Genomic DNA, 16,586 nt, shown 5'->3' with positions numbered 1-16,586 from the left:
ATTTTATCCTACTAAATGTAGACATATAGATGGTGTGCATGCCTCTTGCTTCTATGAATACATTCTAATGAAGACAAGTGCAATGTGATTTCGCTTTGCAAATGAAATTCTAGATAACATCTTCCCATTTATGCAGGATATATCGTTTCATATTTACGTGTATGTGTGTGTACATGTGCTTTTATATACAACGAGATATTTTCTTAGTCCTGAAAACAGCCTTATATCAAAACATTGTAGCTTCAAAAGAACTGAGATTATTTAATAATAAATATTTTCTTGTTGAATTTTGCAGTTATGTCTTAAGCTTCATTCATCTACTTTTCCTTACATAATGTAAAGTCTGCCCACAACCGATCCACCTTCACTCAGCTGCTTTGAAGAAATAACCATAACACTAATAAAAATAAATCAACCTTTCCAAAGCCTTCTGCGCTATTCTTTGTGTGGATCATACTTATGATCCCCCAGATGCCCAAAGATGAGGATATATACTATTGTCCAATCCAGCAACAGTTATAAAAGCAAAACCATGTGAAGTCACAAACGTGGAAGTGAGATCCTGTGGGATCCTTCACTTAGCTGAATCAAAATACTCTACAAATGTCATTTGAAAAAGACCTCTGGAGATCTCTTGTACACCTTTCGACTTGAAATGAGTTGATTACCAACATTAGATCTGCTCAGATGCTGCACTGTCTATCTGGGGCTTGAATCCCTCCAAGGATGCCAATTGCATAAACTCTCTGGGCTCCTGGTCCGCACTACCGTTACTGGGAAGCAATAGGTAAGCTTCATCTAATGAAATAAATCTTTATTATTGTTACATATTTGGAAGAGGTATTGTAAATGGCTTTAGAACCACTACAGATACATCTATTTATGTCTTTTTTTCTATTTGTCTTAGAGCTATTTCATAGGATAATTGGGAATTCTTCACTGTTTTAACTTTCAGAAAGCCCTAAGACAGCATTTCCATAAAATACATCACATATAATGAATATATGACCATGAGGGATTTTATCAGCACTCATTTTGATTAACCTGCATAACTCACTGATGCCTTTATCCTTTAGGAGTAGTAAATCGACTCAGTGTCAGGATGATAAATTTTTTATGTTTCCATATCATCAGGTAGTCCCTTTCTTGGACAGTGTATGGAGGGATACAGCCCGTGCCAGCAGGAGTTGGGAGACTCCTGTATTAGTCACAAATAGAAAAGCTCAAACAATTTGTTCCAGATAAAGGCTTATCAAAACTTGTATATTTATAAGCATCACGTGCTTCATATCGCCACGTGTTTTGGAACAGAGTACACTTGTTACGGCTTTACTTCACCCTCACATATATCAATATGTCTGCATACATTCCAACACGTATGTAGAGGTGACTTAAATATATCTCCATCCCAAAAGGCACAGCTGAAACATCTCCCTGTATTTTTCATTTCTTCCATTTCTCCCAAAGCAGATGACACAAGCTAGTTGACTATACAGTGTAAATCAATGTCTCTCACTCTCCCCACCTAGTCCCAGCCTTCCTGTGCTGGAAGCTGTCTTCTTATGGTGGTAACTTTGGCTCTGCCAAAATAAATACCCTAATTTTTTATTTTCTCTCCTTGCTTGTTTTACTAGGAGAGTAGAGATTATTGTGGGATCCGACCAACTTTATGGTCCTGACTTTATCTTAGTCTTTTCCCACCATCCCACCATTGCAATTCTTTGATTTCATATTCCTATCTTGCTTTTGGTTTGGCTTTTTCTTTCCCTTTCATATCTCATATTTCAAGTTCTTTGGCTTACTTCCTTATTATTTCCAAAGTCCTCTCCTTTACCCACTGCTTTCATTCCAAGTCTCAAAACAGAACTCCTTTCCACCAACCCCATCCTAAACAAATATCTTTCCATGAGTCCCAGTTTATTTTCACAGCATTGGTACCTACGATACGCTGTTCATATTTGTAAACTCCCTTTTTGGCCATTCTAAATTCTTACCACAATCTTGTGGGTGAAACAGTGGATTAACTGAAAAGTAACTTGCAAAAGAAAAAATCCTAAATTATAAAAGAAAATCACAAAAGTCAAAATATATTCTTAAGTAATTTAGTAATTATCTATAGGGTCCCTGGGTCCATCTTTCACTTCCCTTTACCAATTTGAGTATATTCACCTGTGTAATATCCATTTGTCATGTATTACCTGTGGTGGTGCAATTCCTCCACCCCTTCTCCTTGCTAGGCAGCTCGGTGCTTGGAGTGATTCCGAACCCCCTCCTGGGCCACATACCAACCTAAGGTGGTATGGACTGTGAATGGCAGTGAACCAGAGCGTTAAGACAGCCCCTTGGCATGCCTGTCTCCTGCTGCCCCTATTGCGCAGGGAGAGTTATAACAGCCCATCACCTCCTGACAGCTCGGGACACTTGTACTTGGGACATGGCTAAGGGAGAACAATAACAGAACTCCACATCCATCAAGCTCTTGGCCTGTGCAACTGATGGAAAATACCAGAATATTTCATCACTTGAACTGGGCCAGAATGGAAAAATAGCTGACGAAAGTCAGTTATCTTGGACCCTATAAATAGCCACCCCAAGTGAGACCCTCTGAGCTCTCCTGGATCACAGCAGGCCTGTGGCCAGCATCTCCCCTGAGCTGGGATGCCTCTCAGGTACCAAAAACCTTAAGGTACTGTTCATTGTTAGAGCCAACGGAAGACCGGGGAAAAGTCGACCCTCTCAAGTCTCAATTATCACCTGTTGAGGAATGCCAATGCACCGTATGTATTTACTCTAATCTCAAGAAAAGGGAAATTTTAAATTTGAGCTAGTTTCTCTTTTACCTAGTCTCTCTACCTACTGATCTGTTTAGGCATACACAGTTATTTTCACGAGTGTGGGTACATACTTATTTCACTGGATCCAAATATTTTCATCTGTCTGTGTGTTTGTACGTCTTGGGTCTGTGAATGTGCATGTATATATGTATTGATTTAGGTACCGTATAGTAAGTTAGTGTGAATCTTGTAATTTTTGAATCTGTAGTTAAATTGCTGTTTTAACCATAATATATTTTATTGAATTACTTTGTAAATCTTTAAATTGGTTAATGATTAAGTGCTGCTAGTCATTAATAAATCTTGATTTGCTGCTAAATCTTTACAGTGTTAATACTTTCATCCGCGACATTACCATTACCCAAACCCTCATCTTGCAATGATGTCAGCTTAGACGTAGGACTATATCTTTTTTGCGGTGTGTAACTCTTTGAGCACTCATTGTCCAACAAACATGATCACAGCAATTATTTAGCAATAACTGCTCTTACCCTTGGGTCCAAGTAAATTGAATCACTAGCAGACAAAACACAAAATTTCTGTTAGTGATATCTGTTAATCATTAAATACAGATAGGTCTTATCTCAGGTGTTTTCTACTGAAAACACTGACAGCTTGCCAGTCCAAGCAGCCCATCCCAGAAATATCTACAAACCCTGGTTTGTCAGGATGTTTTTGTGAGTATACTTCATGTAGCATTCTTCCATTTCTGTTATAAATTAATAGTAAAACTTATTTGGTTGATAGCTAGGTAACAGGAATAACCTTTTTGCACTCCTGAGAATCTCGAAGAAAAGGAACCTGACAGTTTTGTCAATTTGCCAAATCCCTTCAGCAATCTTTCTTTTACATAATGCTAAATTCTTGCCTGATTCAGGAAGAATTAAATTACTTTATTTACCAAACTCCAAAAAAACCATTTTCTCCATACTCTTAAGCATTTTAAATGCAAAAGTTCCCTCTGATTGCCTACTTGAAAACAAACAAAGGAAAAACCCCAGAAAGACTTTCTGATGCAGGGAAATTAAATACCACATCACTGTCTCTTAAGTAACTGCTTATGCACAGGCTCATAACTCAAATTCAATGAAAGATGGCCTTACTCACTTTTAATAGCAGGTGAACTTCAAATTACCTGACTTTTCTTTGAGTTTATAGAATTCATAAGCAGCAACTTGATACTTCACTGCCCATATGCATACCAACTTGCTTTTACAGCACAAGGTAGTTTAGGGTGATTTGGCCTTACATGAAAGAAAAGTAGAACTTTTAACCATTTTGTTTTAATACATGTAAGATCCATAGGCAGAATTGATAGGGTAACTGTTTGCCAGCTCATCTGAAATAACGGCTGGATACACACTGTTATTCTGTGATAAATAATGAGGCTCATTCTTTTTTGACGAGGACTAGCTATTTCCAGTTCACTGGAAGTTTCTTATCACTGATCAAGAATAAACATACAATTATTTTGCAGTATGTCCCATATCTGTTAACATTTTTATGTGTCCAACCTCCCAGTCTAGGTGTTACAGAAATTTTCATAATGTCCTACCCAAAGTTGGGTGGCTCCAGCCCTTTTATCTTCCTTTTTCCCCCAAAGTCCTCACTTACATTCAGCAAGCAAGAACTCCTAGATAAAGTCACAATCTTAACTAAACTGTCTTGTACCTTCAACATATTATAAGAATCCTTCTCCCAGTATTGTAGCTGAGCCTATTATGCTAAGAAAAATAGGCCTTTGAAAATAACTGGGAACTGGACCCAGCTAAAGTATATGTTTGGAGTGTGCTCTGGCTATTGATTCAATATTTTTGGACAGTGTTCATGGTTGTTACTCTGTATGACACTGCCTATCTATCTGGCTCAGAAGTTTAAGACTCTTTCGGCAAATTTTCTGATAATAGAGCTGATTATATCTCTAGAGTTCTAAATCAAACCTGAACACAATAGGGGGCTGCCTTGGATAAGGGATTTTCTTAGATTCTGTTCAATATAATCCTGCAGGAAAAACTGTAGCAAAGATACTAACATAAATAAGAATTTAAAAAAATGCAAGCTCATAGCCTAAATGGAGAGTAGGTAAACGAGCTGATCAGCTTCAAAACAGCAGTAAACAGAACAAGTGGATATTTATCCTAGGGTAAGAAATAAATATATAGATCTGTTTTATTGTAATGTGTAGCTAACAAGAGTCAGACAGGAATACTAAAAAAATGAAGCAGCCCTAGAGTTAGAAGAAGTCTGAATTTTTATCCAAGTAACAAACTTCATGGTTGAAACCAACTCTATTCAACAAAAGTAGCTATCACAAAAAGGCTATCTATCAGCATGAGCTCAGTATATGTAGATGATATTTACTTCACTGAGAGCAGCATATGCTCAGCACCTCAGAGGGTTCATTCCAATACAATGGTGCAACTGATTATGAAGCAAATACACATTACATTAAATAAACTAAGGCAAGAGACAAAGAAAATGATTTTCAAGTGCTTTTAGTCTGTGATTTTGTTAAAGGAGGTTGTTTATTCTTAGAGAGAAATTGGAAATCCAATATTCAAATTTAAAATTACAGAAACATATACTTGCTTATGGACCAAGGTTAGAGACTTTTTTCAGGAACAAGGATATCATCTACATGGATTAGAAATATTTTTTAAATATTAATGCTTTTTTGCTTTTATCTAACTTGCTCCTCACCCCTTTTCTTTACTTTCTTCCCCATAATCTTCTTCAAGTTTACAAGACTCCTCACTGAAGAACAGGTATCACATAGTTTTTCCTTATTTTACTTTCCAAAACTCAATTGGTATCAGGAATTAAGAGTCTCACCTTGCAACATAAAGGGCCAAGTCAACAGACAGTCTAAATTGGCCTTGCTCCATTGATATTAATGAGGTTAGGTGGATGTATGCTGACTCTCAATTGCCAGATCTTACTTATCTGGTGAAAATAATTTTGCTATCTGCATGCAGGGAATTTGATGGGAAAGATCAAAGGAGAGAAAGACCTCGGGGAAAAGGAATGGAAGAAAGAACAGGAGAAACAGCAGTGGGTTCTTTCCTTAACTGAAATAATTTACACTTCAGGAGTGTGACATTTTCTTACTTTTTGATCTGTTTTTCTATTTGCAGCAAAGCCGATGCCAAAAAGAACCCCTTCATATGCTATGCTAGTATCATATCAATCTATAGAGGAAAAAGCAAACAAGATCAGCTTTATGCTTATTTTCAGAGATAAACCATACTGAACTACCGAATCTTGTGGGAGAAAAAGAAATAGTAGTTTCATCAAAAGATACATAGCACATTATATGTTATGTACACAGTATTTTTGAAGTTGTTGCAACACATTTTTCTCTAACAGAACTATAAGAACTGTGGGGTGGCTTTCATCTGTCTTTTAGGTTTTAATTGGGTTTATGTCTCTTTCCTTTTTACATAAATATACATATGCCCACACATAGATTCATACACACACATGCATACATTCTTTTCATTTATAAATATTGATTAATATTCTTAATAATGCAAAAACTCAAGCAGAGATTGTACTCCCCATAATAGTTCTGAATCATATCTTTTGGATCAATCTGAATTATGTTGTGGTTCTTTGCAAACAAAATAGCAAATTACAATATTGTAATTGATATTTACATCAAAACACTTCAACACTTCACATTCACATAAACTTACTCCTGTAGTCATAGGGGTGGGAAGCTTGAATTCTGGATTTCTATTGTACTTCTAACATTGTACTGTATGCAAGTTGCCAAATAATGGTATTTCATTTTAATGTAAATAAAATACTGTTTATTTGTAATTGGCTATCCAAGAGAGAATGAAGAAGAAGATGGAAGCAGAAGCAGCAAGTAGACAAGCAGATGTAGATGTGCACTTGGATACCAGATCTCTGGATAGCAAAGGAGCATACAGTACCCAGCACCTTGAAGATAAACAGCTTGGAAAACACTATCAGGAAAGCACTTGTACCAACCGCGTTATACTAGATAACAAGACAATGCTCTCAAAAAGGGATGCACAGGAGTTCAATTCTCTATATCACCTCCTGTTCAGAGCAACAGCAGAAGAAGCAAGCGGGGCAATCTTAAAATTTTCTGTATGTCAGTACTACTGAGTCTTTGGAACAGACCCAAATAATTTCTGTGGTTGAAGCTAGTTTTGCCTTCGTCTGCAACTGACTGTAAAAACCCAACCAAACACACACAATGGTGATGAAGCCTGGTAAGCAGCAGATGCTAACAATGCCAGACTGGAAATGATGAAGTCAAGCGGTTCGGCCACTTAAATTTCACAATGAATGGTGATGTTCCAGTAACGAATAGATGCTAGAGATTCACAATGGCTTATTCAGCATCCACATACACTGAATAAAGAGACTTGAAAAAGAAACACACACAACCACAAAAGCCAAGCTGGTAGAAGCACTGATTTGGGTAATTGTTATAGATAGATGAATATGACAACTCAATGGGTATGAAAAGCTGGACCCAGATGGCAGTAGGTAAGAAAAGATCATAGCATTTACTATGCAGCATAGCTGTCAGTGATACAAGGACAGATCAATCCATTAATATCAGGAAAATGGAAGAGGATCTTTTCATTGCTGTGGGAAGATCAAGGTATTAAAATTACATATGTACATACGTCAAGAAGTGAAGACCAATTGCAGGACAGACACAGGAACATTTAAGCAGCTCCTCTTAGGATTGCATGTATGACTTCAGAATGTTTGATCCAAGAAAGCCTGGCAAATGCTTAAGACCTTCTATAGTGCTTTGTAAAAAATCAAAATGTTATATAGCTGAGAACATTCGCTCTGACTTCTGATATGCCTGAGGAAGGCCAGTGATTTCACTGGGGAATCTTATGGATGAAATGAAGTGCACAAGTTAGTTGTCCTAACAATCTTCATACTTGATTGGGCTTAAACAATGAAAGGGTGCTTTTTCAAAACTGCACTTGAAAACAATCTTGTTTCAAGTCTCTTGGGTCTCACAAATCACCATCATTTTGAAAATGCACTCAGGAGAGTGAAACATATCACATACATGTGGTCTGTGTTTGAGTTAGAAGATAACAAATGTGTCATGGGGCTAATACTAGGGTGATTAGTTAACAGAACAAAACAAGAAAATCATGAGGAGTGGCAATTGCTACTGCTTGGTTTTAGTAATCTCCCAGAGGCACAGAGTCCAACATTAGGAGAAGGAAAGAAAAAATACTTTAAAAATGCATAAAACTCATTATTTATAATATTACTGCTGCTGCACATTCCTGCCTTTATTTCTAAAAAAGACTGTGTGCAAAAAGTTTGTAGTGTTCATTGAAAATAACTGAAATAACTGGACAGGAATTAGAGTATATAATCATTGTGCTTGCCAATAGTATTTGAAAACAGCACGTGCATCAAAACTTAAAATATTTTGCTGGCCTTCCAGAGTTTTTGCTAAACCTAGTGTGCATTGGAACCTGAGTGAATGAAATCCCATTAGTCATCACCATCTTAACAATATGCACTTCATACAGAGCTGGCTTCTGCACAGAGGAAGGAAATTACCAGTACTAACAAAGGAAAGAAGATTTATAATGAGCAAATATACAAAAGCTCTGAATAATTATAATATTCACAGCTTGGCAATGGCTTTCTAGGCTATGAAATTACTTTTCTCTTGCAAGAATGAAGATTTTACAAGGTTAGTATAAACAAAGGGTAATTGGAAAATCAAATTGCTCTACGCAAGTTTATGTAAGGTCTGGAATAATGGCAGTAACATTTTAAAAAGCTTGCTTATGAATTACTGTATTTTTGTTTTGTATATTATGGCCATCAAAAATGCTCCCTTTCAAGTGCTACATGGGAAACATAAGTGGCTAAATACAAATACCAGCTTACCCCTGATACAATAAGTTCTCCTCCCAGGTTCTGAACTTCTGCCTTCACTTTGCTGCAGATATTGAGTTGGTGGCAGTAGAGGGCAATGCGCTGCAGGTAGGCTAGCAGATCCTGTTTGCAGGCTGAGTCCGGGCACTACAGACAGAAGAAATATTTGATTAGATGTAGCTGAGTTCATACAATTATAGAGAGGTAATCAGAGGAGATAGTGGCAATGTTTGTGTATTAGGTGGATCCATTTCACTTTGTCTTTACATGAGACACTTGATGAAATGTGAAAGTTCAAACTCAAGACTTATGAATTGTAACCTGAAGATGCACTATACCTTTTATAAGAAGTAGAAACCTCTCTGTCAGCCACTAATGAAAGACAATGAAAATAATATGATTGCTATGTTTGTGGGGGAGGTTCAGTTATAATATCAGTTTGTACAGAACAGAGAAATCTATTGAGCAGCCAAAAGACCAAGTTTGACCTGAAACTCCAGGTTGCCTGCTGGATGTCCAGGTTAAGATACAACACGGACCAGTTAAAGTCCAGATAAACCCAGTTCCAACTGATTACATCCACTCTAATGCCAACTCTTGACTGTCTTGCCAGCTTCCCTGGCATTTGTGCAGACCTTCAGAGGACACAGCTCTGCTCCAGACTTGGCAGAAGCTAGGTCCCTTACTGACACGCTCAGGACTTGAGAGGCAGAGGTGAAGTTGCTTGGGTTTGGTATTGACAGATTTGGCAAGGTTATTGTTAATGAATAAATAACTTAATCTATGCCAGAAGGAAATTATTTACTAAAGTGTAAGTGACATATTACAGAGTCTCTTAGCCAATGACAACATTATTGCAGCCCTTCTCAAGAACACAATGAGATAAGTTGGTCCCTCTCCCTGTCTAAGGGATACCTCTTCATACTAAAGGGAGGGCATTCTACAGTCCTGTACCATTTTGGATGCTGTGCATCTCAAATCTGTTTTGAACAAATTGCATTAGGTCAAATGTGGTAGACTCAGTGAAGTTTTTATAATCACTATAACTAGAAAAGGCCCAAGTACAATTTATTCATAGTCTTTGGGACTAGTAATAGAAACAGCATCATCCTCCACAATATCAACAGCATAATAAACAACACTCTTGTAGTTAATATTCAAAGTCTTCCCTCAAGAGAAGGGACCTCAGTAATTCAATCTAATGAAACATTGCTAAAAGGGTCCATTGCTAACAGCATGTCTTCAATAAATACTTCTTGAGGCTACCCAACAAAGTCTGACTAACAATGTTCTTTGAATGTATAGCTTGGGGAACAAAGATTCTGAATATCTCTTTTTAGCATCTTACAAAGTTTATGCTCAATTTTTGTAAAATATTATCAGAGCACTTCAAGAAAAACTGATAGAATTAAACACACACGAGTCAACAGCATCACAACCTCTGACTTCAGATGACTGCTCTAGCCCCAACAGCTAATGTTGGCAAGGAATATGTTTGTGGTGAAGTAGTTGCATATACTGTAATCTATAACCCTGAGGGCAGTCACTTTGCTTTTTTCTTTCCCTTTAAAACTAACAATAAACAAAGCTGGGGATTCATTGAGGCTGTTAGGTTTAATCTGCTCTATACTTATGGCAATACTATAATGCCTCTCTTTCTCAGTTGCCACATCTTTCAGGCATGAATCCCTAAGAGACCCCTTCTCCCTACTGGTGACAATTTAATACAGAAATATTTACCCTACTCTTGAAGTCTGTGAACTGCAAGAATCACAAAATCGGCTAGGTTGCAAAAGGCCTTGAAGATCATCCAGTCCAACCATTAACCTAACAATGACAGTTCCCAACTACACCATATCCCTCAGCGCTATGTTGATCCTACTCTTGAACACCTCCAGGGATGGGGACTCCACCACCTCCCTGGGCAGCCCATTCCAACGCCCGACAACCCCTTCTGCAAAGAAATGCTTCCTAATATCCAGTCTAAACCTTCCCTGGTGCAACTTGAGGCCATTCCCTCTTGTTCTATCACTTGTTACTTGGTTAAAGAGACTCATCCCCAGCTCTCTGCAACCTCCTTTCAGGGAGTTGCAGAGGGCCATGAGGTCTCCCCTCAGCCTCCTTTTCTCCAGACTAAACCCCCCCAGTTCCCGGAGCCGCTCCCCGTCAGACCTGTGCTCCAGACCCTGCACCAGCTCCGTTGCCCTTCTCTGGACACGCTCGAGTCATTCAATGGCCTTTTTGGAGTGAGGGGCCCAAAACCGAACCCGCTCATCGAGGGGCGGCCTCAGCAGTGCCGAGTACAGGGGTAAGATCCCTTCCCTGTCCCTGCTGGCCACGCTGTTTCTGATACAAGCCAGGATGCCATTGGCCTTCTTGGCCACCTGGGCACACTGCTGGCTCATGTTCAGCCGGCTGTCAGTCAACCCCCCCAGGTCCCTCTCTGACTGGCAGCTCTCCAGCCACTCCTCCCCAAGCCTGTAGCGCTGCTGGGGGTTGTTGTGGCCCAAGTGCAGAACCCGGTATTTGGCCTTAGTGAAACTCCTCCAGTTGGCCTCAGCCCATCACTCCAGCCTGTCCAGATCTCTCTGCAGAGCCTCCCTACCCTCGAGCAGATGAACACTCCCACCCAACTTGGTGTCATCTGCAAACTTACTGAGGGTGCACTTTAAAGCAATACTTCTAGAGAGCTGACAAGGCTTCAAATACAAGTACCTTGGAGTGAATGAAAATGTAAGATGTCTCTCATTGGAACAGTAATTAAAAATGCAACTGTCCATAAAAAGTTTATATTGCATAAGTGTCTCCAAAGTTCTGTGAAATATCATTAAAGCACAAGCATTAAAACAAACACTTCATTCTCATAGTGCTTTTACTGCTTATTATTAAAGTGTGCATATTACAGTCTTTTGAAATTTAAAATGTGACTGAAGTCAATGCACTCTAAGCATAGCAAGTCTCTTTGTGTTTCTTTCTTGAAAATACCCCATCTCTGCAAATATCGTTGACTAGGAATTTCATCAGCTGACAGATGGATTTCTTCTTTCTTACACTAAAATGAACAGATGCTGCATTTGAAGGACTGAAATGGGTTAACTACAGGAAAAATACTTGCTGGTAATGAAGAAAATCTAAACCCAAAATTTCTGAGGTTGTAGAAAAATGGGCAGCTTCAGTTTTCTTGCTACTTTGGACCATATTCCTTGGCAGGATGTGTTACACACTATTACATGCTTACTTGAAGAAGAAAAAGAAATACTTATTTTGAAGAGAAAGACTAGAAGCAAGGAAGTTATCAGTTTCCACTTACAGCAAAATTTCTCCTTATGCCAATGAAAGGAAAGAAACTGTAGGAAGTTTACAAGGGAAAAAGTAGTCAAATTTAATTTGTCTAAATCTAAAATTAGCTACCTAGAAACCAGATTTGAAATTTGGGTCTTGACTTTTAATATGATGCTTCTTCTTGCTCTCCAGATGAATAGGTATTCCAATCTGAAAGAAAGAGGCTGAATATAGCAAGTTCATCTTTCCAGTTGTGACATGAATTTGATAATGGGACTGAGGACACAGACCCTAGAACATGGAGCGGGGGGCTGTAAGGTGAGAGCACAATACCCTGATGCAAAGCACATCTTGAAAAAGTGCCATATCAAGGGAAATTTCTGGAAGAATAAGCTGAAAATAATGTAAGGGTTTCTAGGCATACACAAGGGTAACAGAGCATCCAAGTCTCTACTGCTTTCATGACAGCAAATATATCAGTCTAAATCTAATGCAATCACCTGGGTCCAGAACTGAGGCTGTGGAACAAGTCAGGCATTTCTGAGGTTTAGAGAGACTCATTTATGACTTTTCTGTACTGCAAAACCCAAGCTGATTGGTATAGAAGAAACAACTTCTATTCAATGGGTAGATCAGTGTCTAGGCAGTGACTTTCAACAGGTGATTTTTTGCCAAGTAAAGATAACCTTTGCCTGAAAAAGGCAACGCATTGATACAGGTTACATTATATTTCTGCTCATTTTTGCTGTTACCTGATCAGCTACCGCCCGTGCCAATTTGTCCATCCTTGATCCTGCCTCTGCAATCTTCTTGGCCGCATTAATGACATCTGATGTATTCTTCAGGGGCCCTTTACCTCTGTGAAATACAATACATTTATGCACAATCTAAATAAATCATAAAAGGCAACAGTTTTAGTGACCCTGTTTAGTGTTTGATTTTAAAATAGTAACATCAATGACTTCTTAATTTATCACAATTTCACCTTTTAACTACTTTATAGCACAGCTTGATTAAGAAATAGGTCTGCTATATTTCCTCTCTATTTCAAAATGCCTCACTAGTAATTTAGTCTGATAGTGCCTTCAAGCACACGAGCTATACTTAATAGTATATGCATTTTGAAGTGCTCATTAAGCCAACATTCTCTCTGGAATACACAACTATTTCAAACTTCTGTTATTCCCAAGCCAGTGCTAAATGTTAAGCCTGTCATTTCTAAAGCAAGAAAGTCACAACTTAGAAAACCTTTTTTAGTAGATTTTTGTCAGAAAAGAAAGATACGTGAAGCATAATCCTTATGTTACACTTAAATGTTATGCTTAAAACATTTATAATTAGCTCTAAGATTGATCTTTCAGCATACTTTTAAGAAGATGCACAAAACTCTGATTTTAGTCATTAAAGTTACCAAAATATATATGGACAAAAAGTAAAAAGTCACTGCAGACTCTTCTGAGTTTGCCTCAGACTCAAAACTTTAATCCAGTTTATAATAATAAATTTGCTACTGCTCCTGAGAATGGCTCAGTTGGAAGTGAGCTGATTTTCCCGTTTTTTGGTTTTTTTATACTATTTGGAGAAATATAGCTTCAGACAAGACTGATGAAAAATTATAATATGATCAAACTTAGTTTCTTTTCAACTAAAACTGAAGGCATTTTTTCTAAGCACAACGTAGTATTATTTTTGCATTTTTTCACCTATAATGCCAAGAATAACATAATGAAACTTATTTCTATTTTCATCTACTTTCCATACTGTCATTTCCACCTTAAACAGATATTGAAATACAAGTATCCCACTTTTGTTGAATTTAAACTGTAGCAAATATCCTTCATAGTGACCTCATATGCTTCTACATTAATTACATCAGCATATCTGACTGTCACAAACTCCATGCATTTGAAAAATTATTCTATTTTAACACTGCTGAGGTTATAGTCAGCCAAAAAGGTGTGAAAGGCTTTGTTCTGCTTTAATGGAATATATTAAACAAGTTTTTATTGAATCTGATGTAGACAGAGGTGCACTTTGAATTTTTTTTTTATTTACTTCAAATGTGACAGTCGTTTTCTCTCATTCTCATATTAGTTCTGTTCTTTTGATGGTAGAAAATGTAATTACAAAACTTTCAATTTGCTGTTTAATGCATCAAAGATTGTCTGGGAAGTGGCAGAAAGCATTCATATTCTGGGCTGTTGCTTTAGAACAATATTTCTTCCTTCCATGAAATGATGGCACTGTTTGGACAGTTTTTCACTCTGTTTTTGGGCAGAAGAATCAGAGACCCAAAGACAACAGAAATGCAAAAGTAATTAAGATTCATGTAAAATATCACCCTTCACAGGAGGTTCTACACTGTCATTTGGTATACAGGAGTGATGAGTCTACTGCAAAAGAATAGTTGTAAAAGCACAAACTGAGAGATAAAACAAATAAGCTGAGAGAATAATTACTTGGAAAGAAGTATAATAGTAATCTAATAAAGTAAGCAAACTTTATATATGCGTAATTAAATTTAAAATGGATAAAAATGTTTGCTGTTGCCCATTACCAATTAACTATGCAAGTGCAAATTGTCAAGTTATTTGCAAATTAATGGTATTTATACACCCCCCCATCTATCTATCTATCTATGTATCTACATATAAGGTATGTTTGAACTGTATACTGTCAATGCAGGGACTGCATCCCCCAAAATGGGTTGAAGGCTCCAGACACAAGGCATGGGATCAGCTGGAGATTAGGAAATCTATTTGAGCATCTAAGTGAGATGAATAAATGGATGCCTTATTTTAATTACGAAAAACTTGAAGTTTTTTGTCGAGTTTTGTCTAATCACATTTTGATAAATACTGTTTAAACTTTTGAACTCCTATTAAAAATAAACACTGAAAAACATTTATTATGGTGACCTGTAATTCAAAGAATCTTGTAAAAATGTTTTCCTGGTGTGATTAACAATATGACTATATTTAAACAAAATAACCCTGTTTATATGATACCATTAATGAATGGCCTTTTGATGCTTTGCAATTAGAAAAGAACAAGACATCAATAAGAAAAAAGTGATGAAAGCAAAAGTAATCTCTACTGACAGGGTCCAATAAAGTGTTAGATCAAAACAGTTTCATTTCATTTGGGATTTTTTTGGAAAGAAGTTCAGTGTTCAAAATTATATAAATAGTTTTGCCATTATTTTTGATTGACACAAATTGTGTCAAAATGTTGAAAGTTCAGAGAGGCACATGCATTTAGATGGGTACTAAACGAAATGTCAGCTGAACGTCTGTAAGGTCACAGACTATCTTTGCTACTGAAATTCAAGATGATCTACAAATAAAACAGATTCACAAATAGGACAAAAACTTCATGGGATTAATCCCATTTGGAGAAATATCCAGAGCAGTCATGTGTAGAGAACTGTAGAACCCATTCCACTCTGTATAATGTGTGTTACCTGGCTTTGATACCCAAAAACATAGAACGTAATCTCAATAGTCTATAAATTGCAACAAAAAGGAAAGATGTGGGATGTCTGAAGAAGTCCACAGAACAGGTTATTTTGTCCTTACCTCGTAAAGTCTGTCATTTCCATCATAATCATGCACATCTGCTTTGCCAACACAATGATGTCATTACCACTGTCATCCCACTTGGCCACCTCCGCATCGAGTTTGCTCTTTTCTTGGTGGAATATCTCTACCTGCTCGGCAATCTTAGCCTTCTCCTCCTGGGGAAGTTGAGCCATGATAGCCTGGAGAAAAAATGGAAGAAGTTGTTATGAAAAAAGGAAGCTAGAAACTATATCTATTTCCAGTGGTTCAAACAGCATGCTCAACTTTTTATGAGAGTCAAAGATGCCAAGCAAAATCCAGGAGACATTAGATTTCTGTTAGGATGGTCAAAACCAGATTCACAGGATGCTTATAAGCTTGTCTTATACCTTCAAGAATTTAAAAATTATATATGTGATGCCATGATATAGAATCATAAAATGGTTTGGGTTGGAAGGGACCTTAAAGGTCATCCATTTCCAACCCCCCCTGCCATGGGCAGGGTCACCTTCCACTAGACCAGGTTGCTCAAAGTCCCGTCCAACCTGGCCTTGAACCTTTCCAGGGAGTGGGAAGACACAACTTCTCTGGGCAACCTGTTCCAGTGTCTCACCACCCTCACAGTGAAGAACTTCTTCCCTCTATTTAATCTAAATCTACCCTCTTTCAGTTCAAAGCCATTACCCCTTGTCTTGTCACTACATGCTCTTTTAAAAGTCATTCTCTAGCTTTCTTGTAGGTGCCCTTTGGGTACTGGAAGGCCTCTATAAGGTCTCCCCAGAGACCTTCCCCAGGCTGAACAACCCCAAATCTCTCAACCTGTCTTCTTAGGAGAGGTGCTCCAGCTCCCCCAGCATCTTCATGGGCTCCTCTGGACCTGCTCCAACAGGTCTATCGCCTCCTTATGTTGGGGGCCCCAGAGCTGGACACAGCGCTGCAGCCAGGGCTCTCACGAGAGCGGAGCGGGAGAATCCTCTCCCTTGACCTGCTGGCCACACTTCTCTTG

The 16,586-nt window shown here is 37.9% G+C and overlaps 1 protein-coding gene across 4 annotated transcripts in view; it reads right to left on the bottom strand.

Annotated features, from left to right (window-relative positions):
- Positions 1–16,586, bottom strand: part of CTNNA2 (catenin alpha 2) — a 522,682-nt gene that overhangs the window by 22,664 nt on the left and 483,432 nt on the right. For all 4 annotated transcript variants that reach the window (XM_074821833.1, XM_074821829.1, XM_074821830.1 and 1 more), the window contains 3 exons: positions 15,599–15,780; positions 12,773–12,878; positions 8,751–8,885 (listed from right to left, as the gene is read on the bottom strand). In XM_074821833.1, coding sequence (XP_074677934.1) covers positions 8,751–8,885; positions 12,773–12,878; positions 15,599–15,780 — 423 coding nt within the window. The remainder of the gene's footprint in view (positions 1–8,750; positions 8,886–12,772; positions 12,879–15,598; positions 15,781–16,586) is intronic.

The sequence above is a fragment of the Strix aluco genome, chromosome 4 (assembly GCF_031877795.1).
Source record: "Strix aluco isolate bStrAlu1 chromosome 4, bStrAlu1.hap1, whole genome shotgun sequence".
Taxonomy (NCBI): Eukaryota; Metazoa; Chordata; class Aves; order Strigiformes; family Strigidae; genus Strix; species Strix aluco.
Note: the sequence above shows the minus strand (reverse complement) of the source record. Positions and strands in the feature narration are given on the sequence as shown.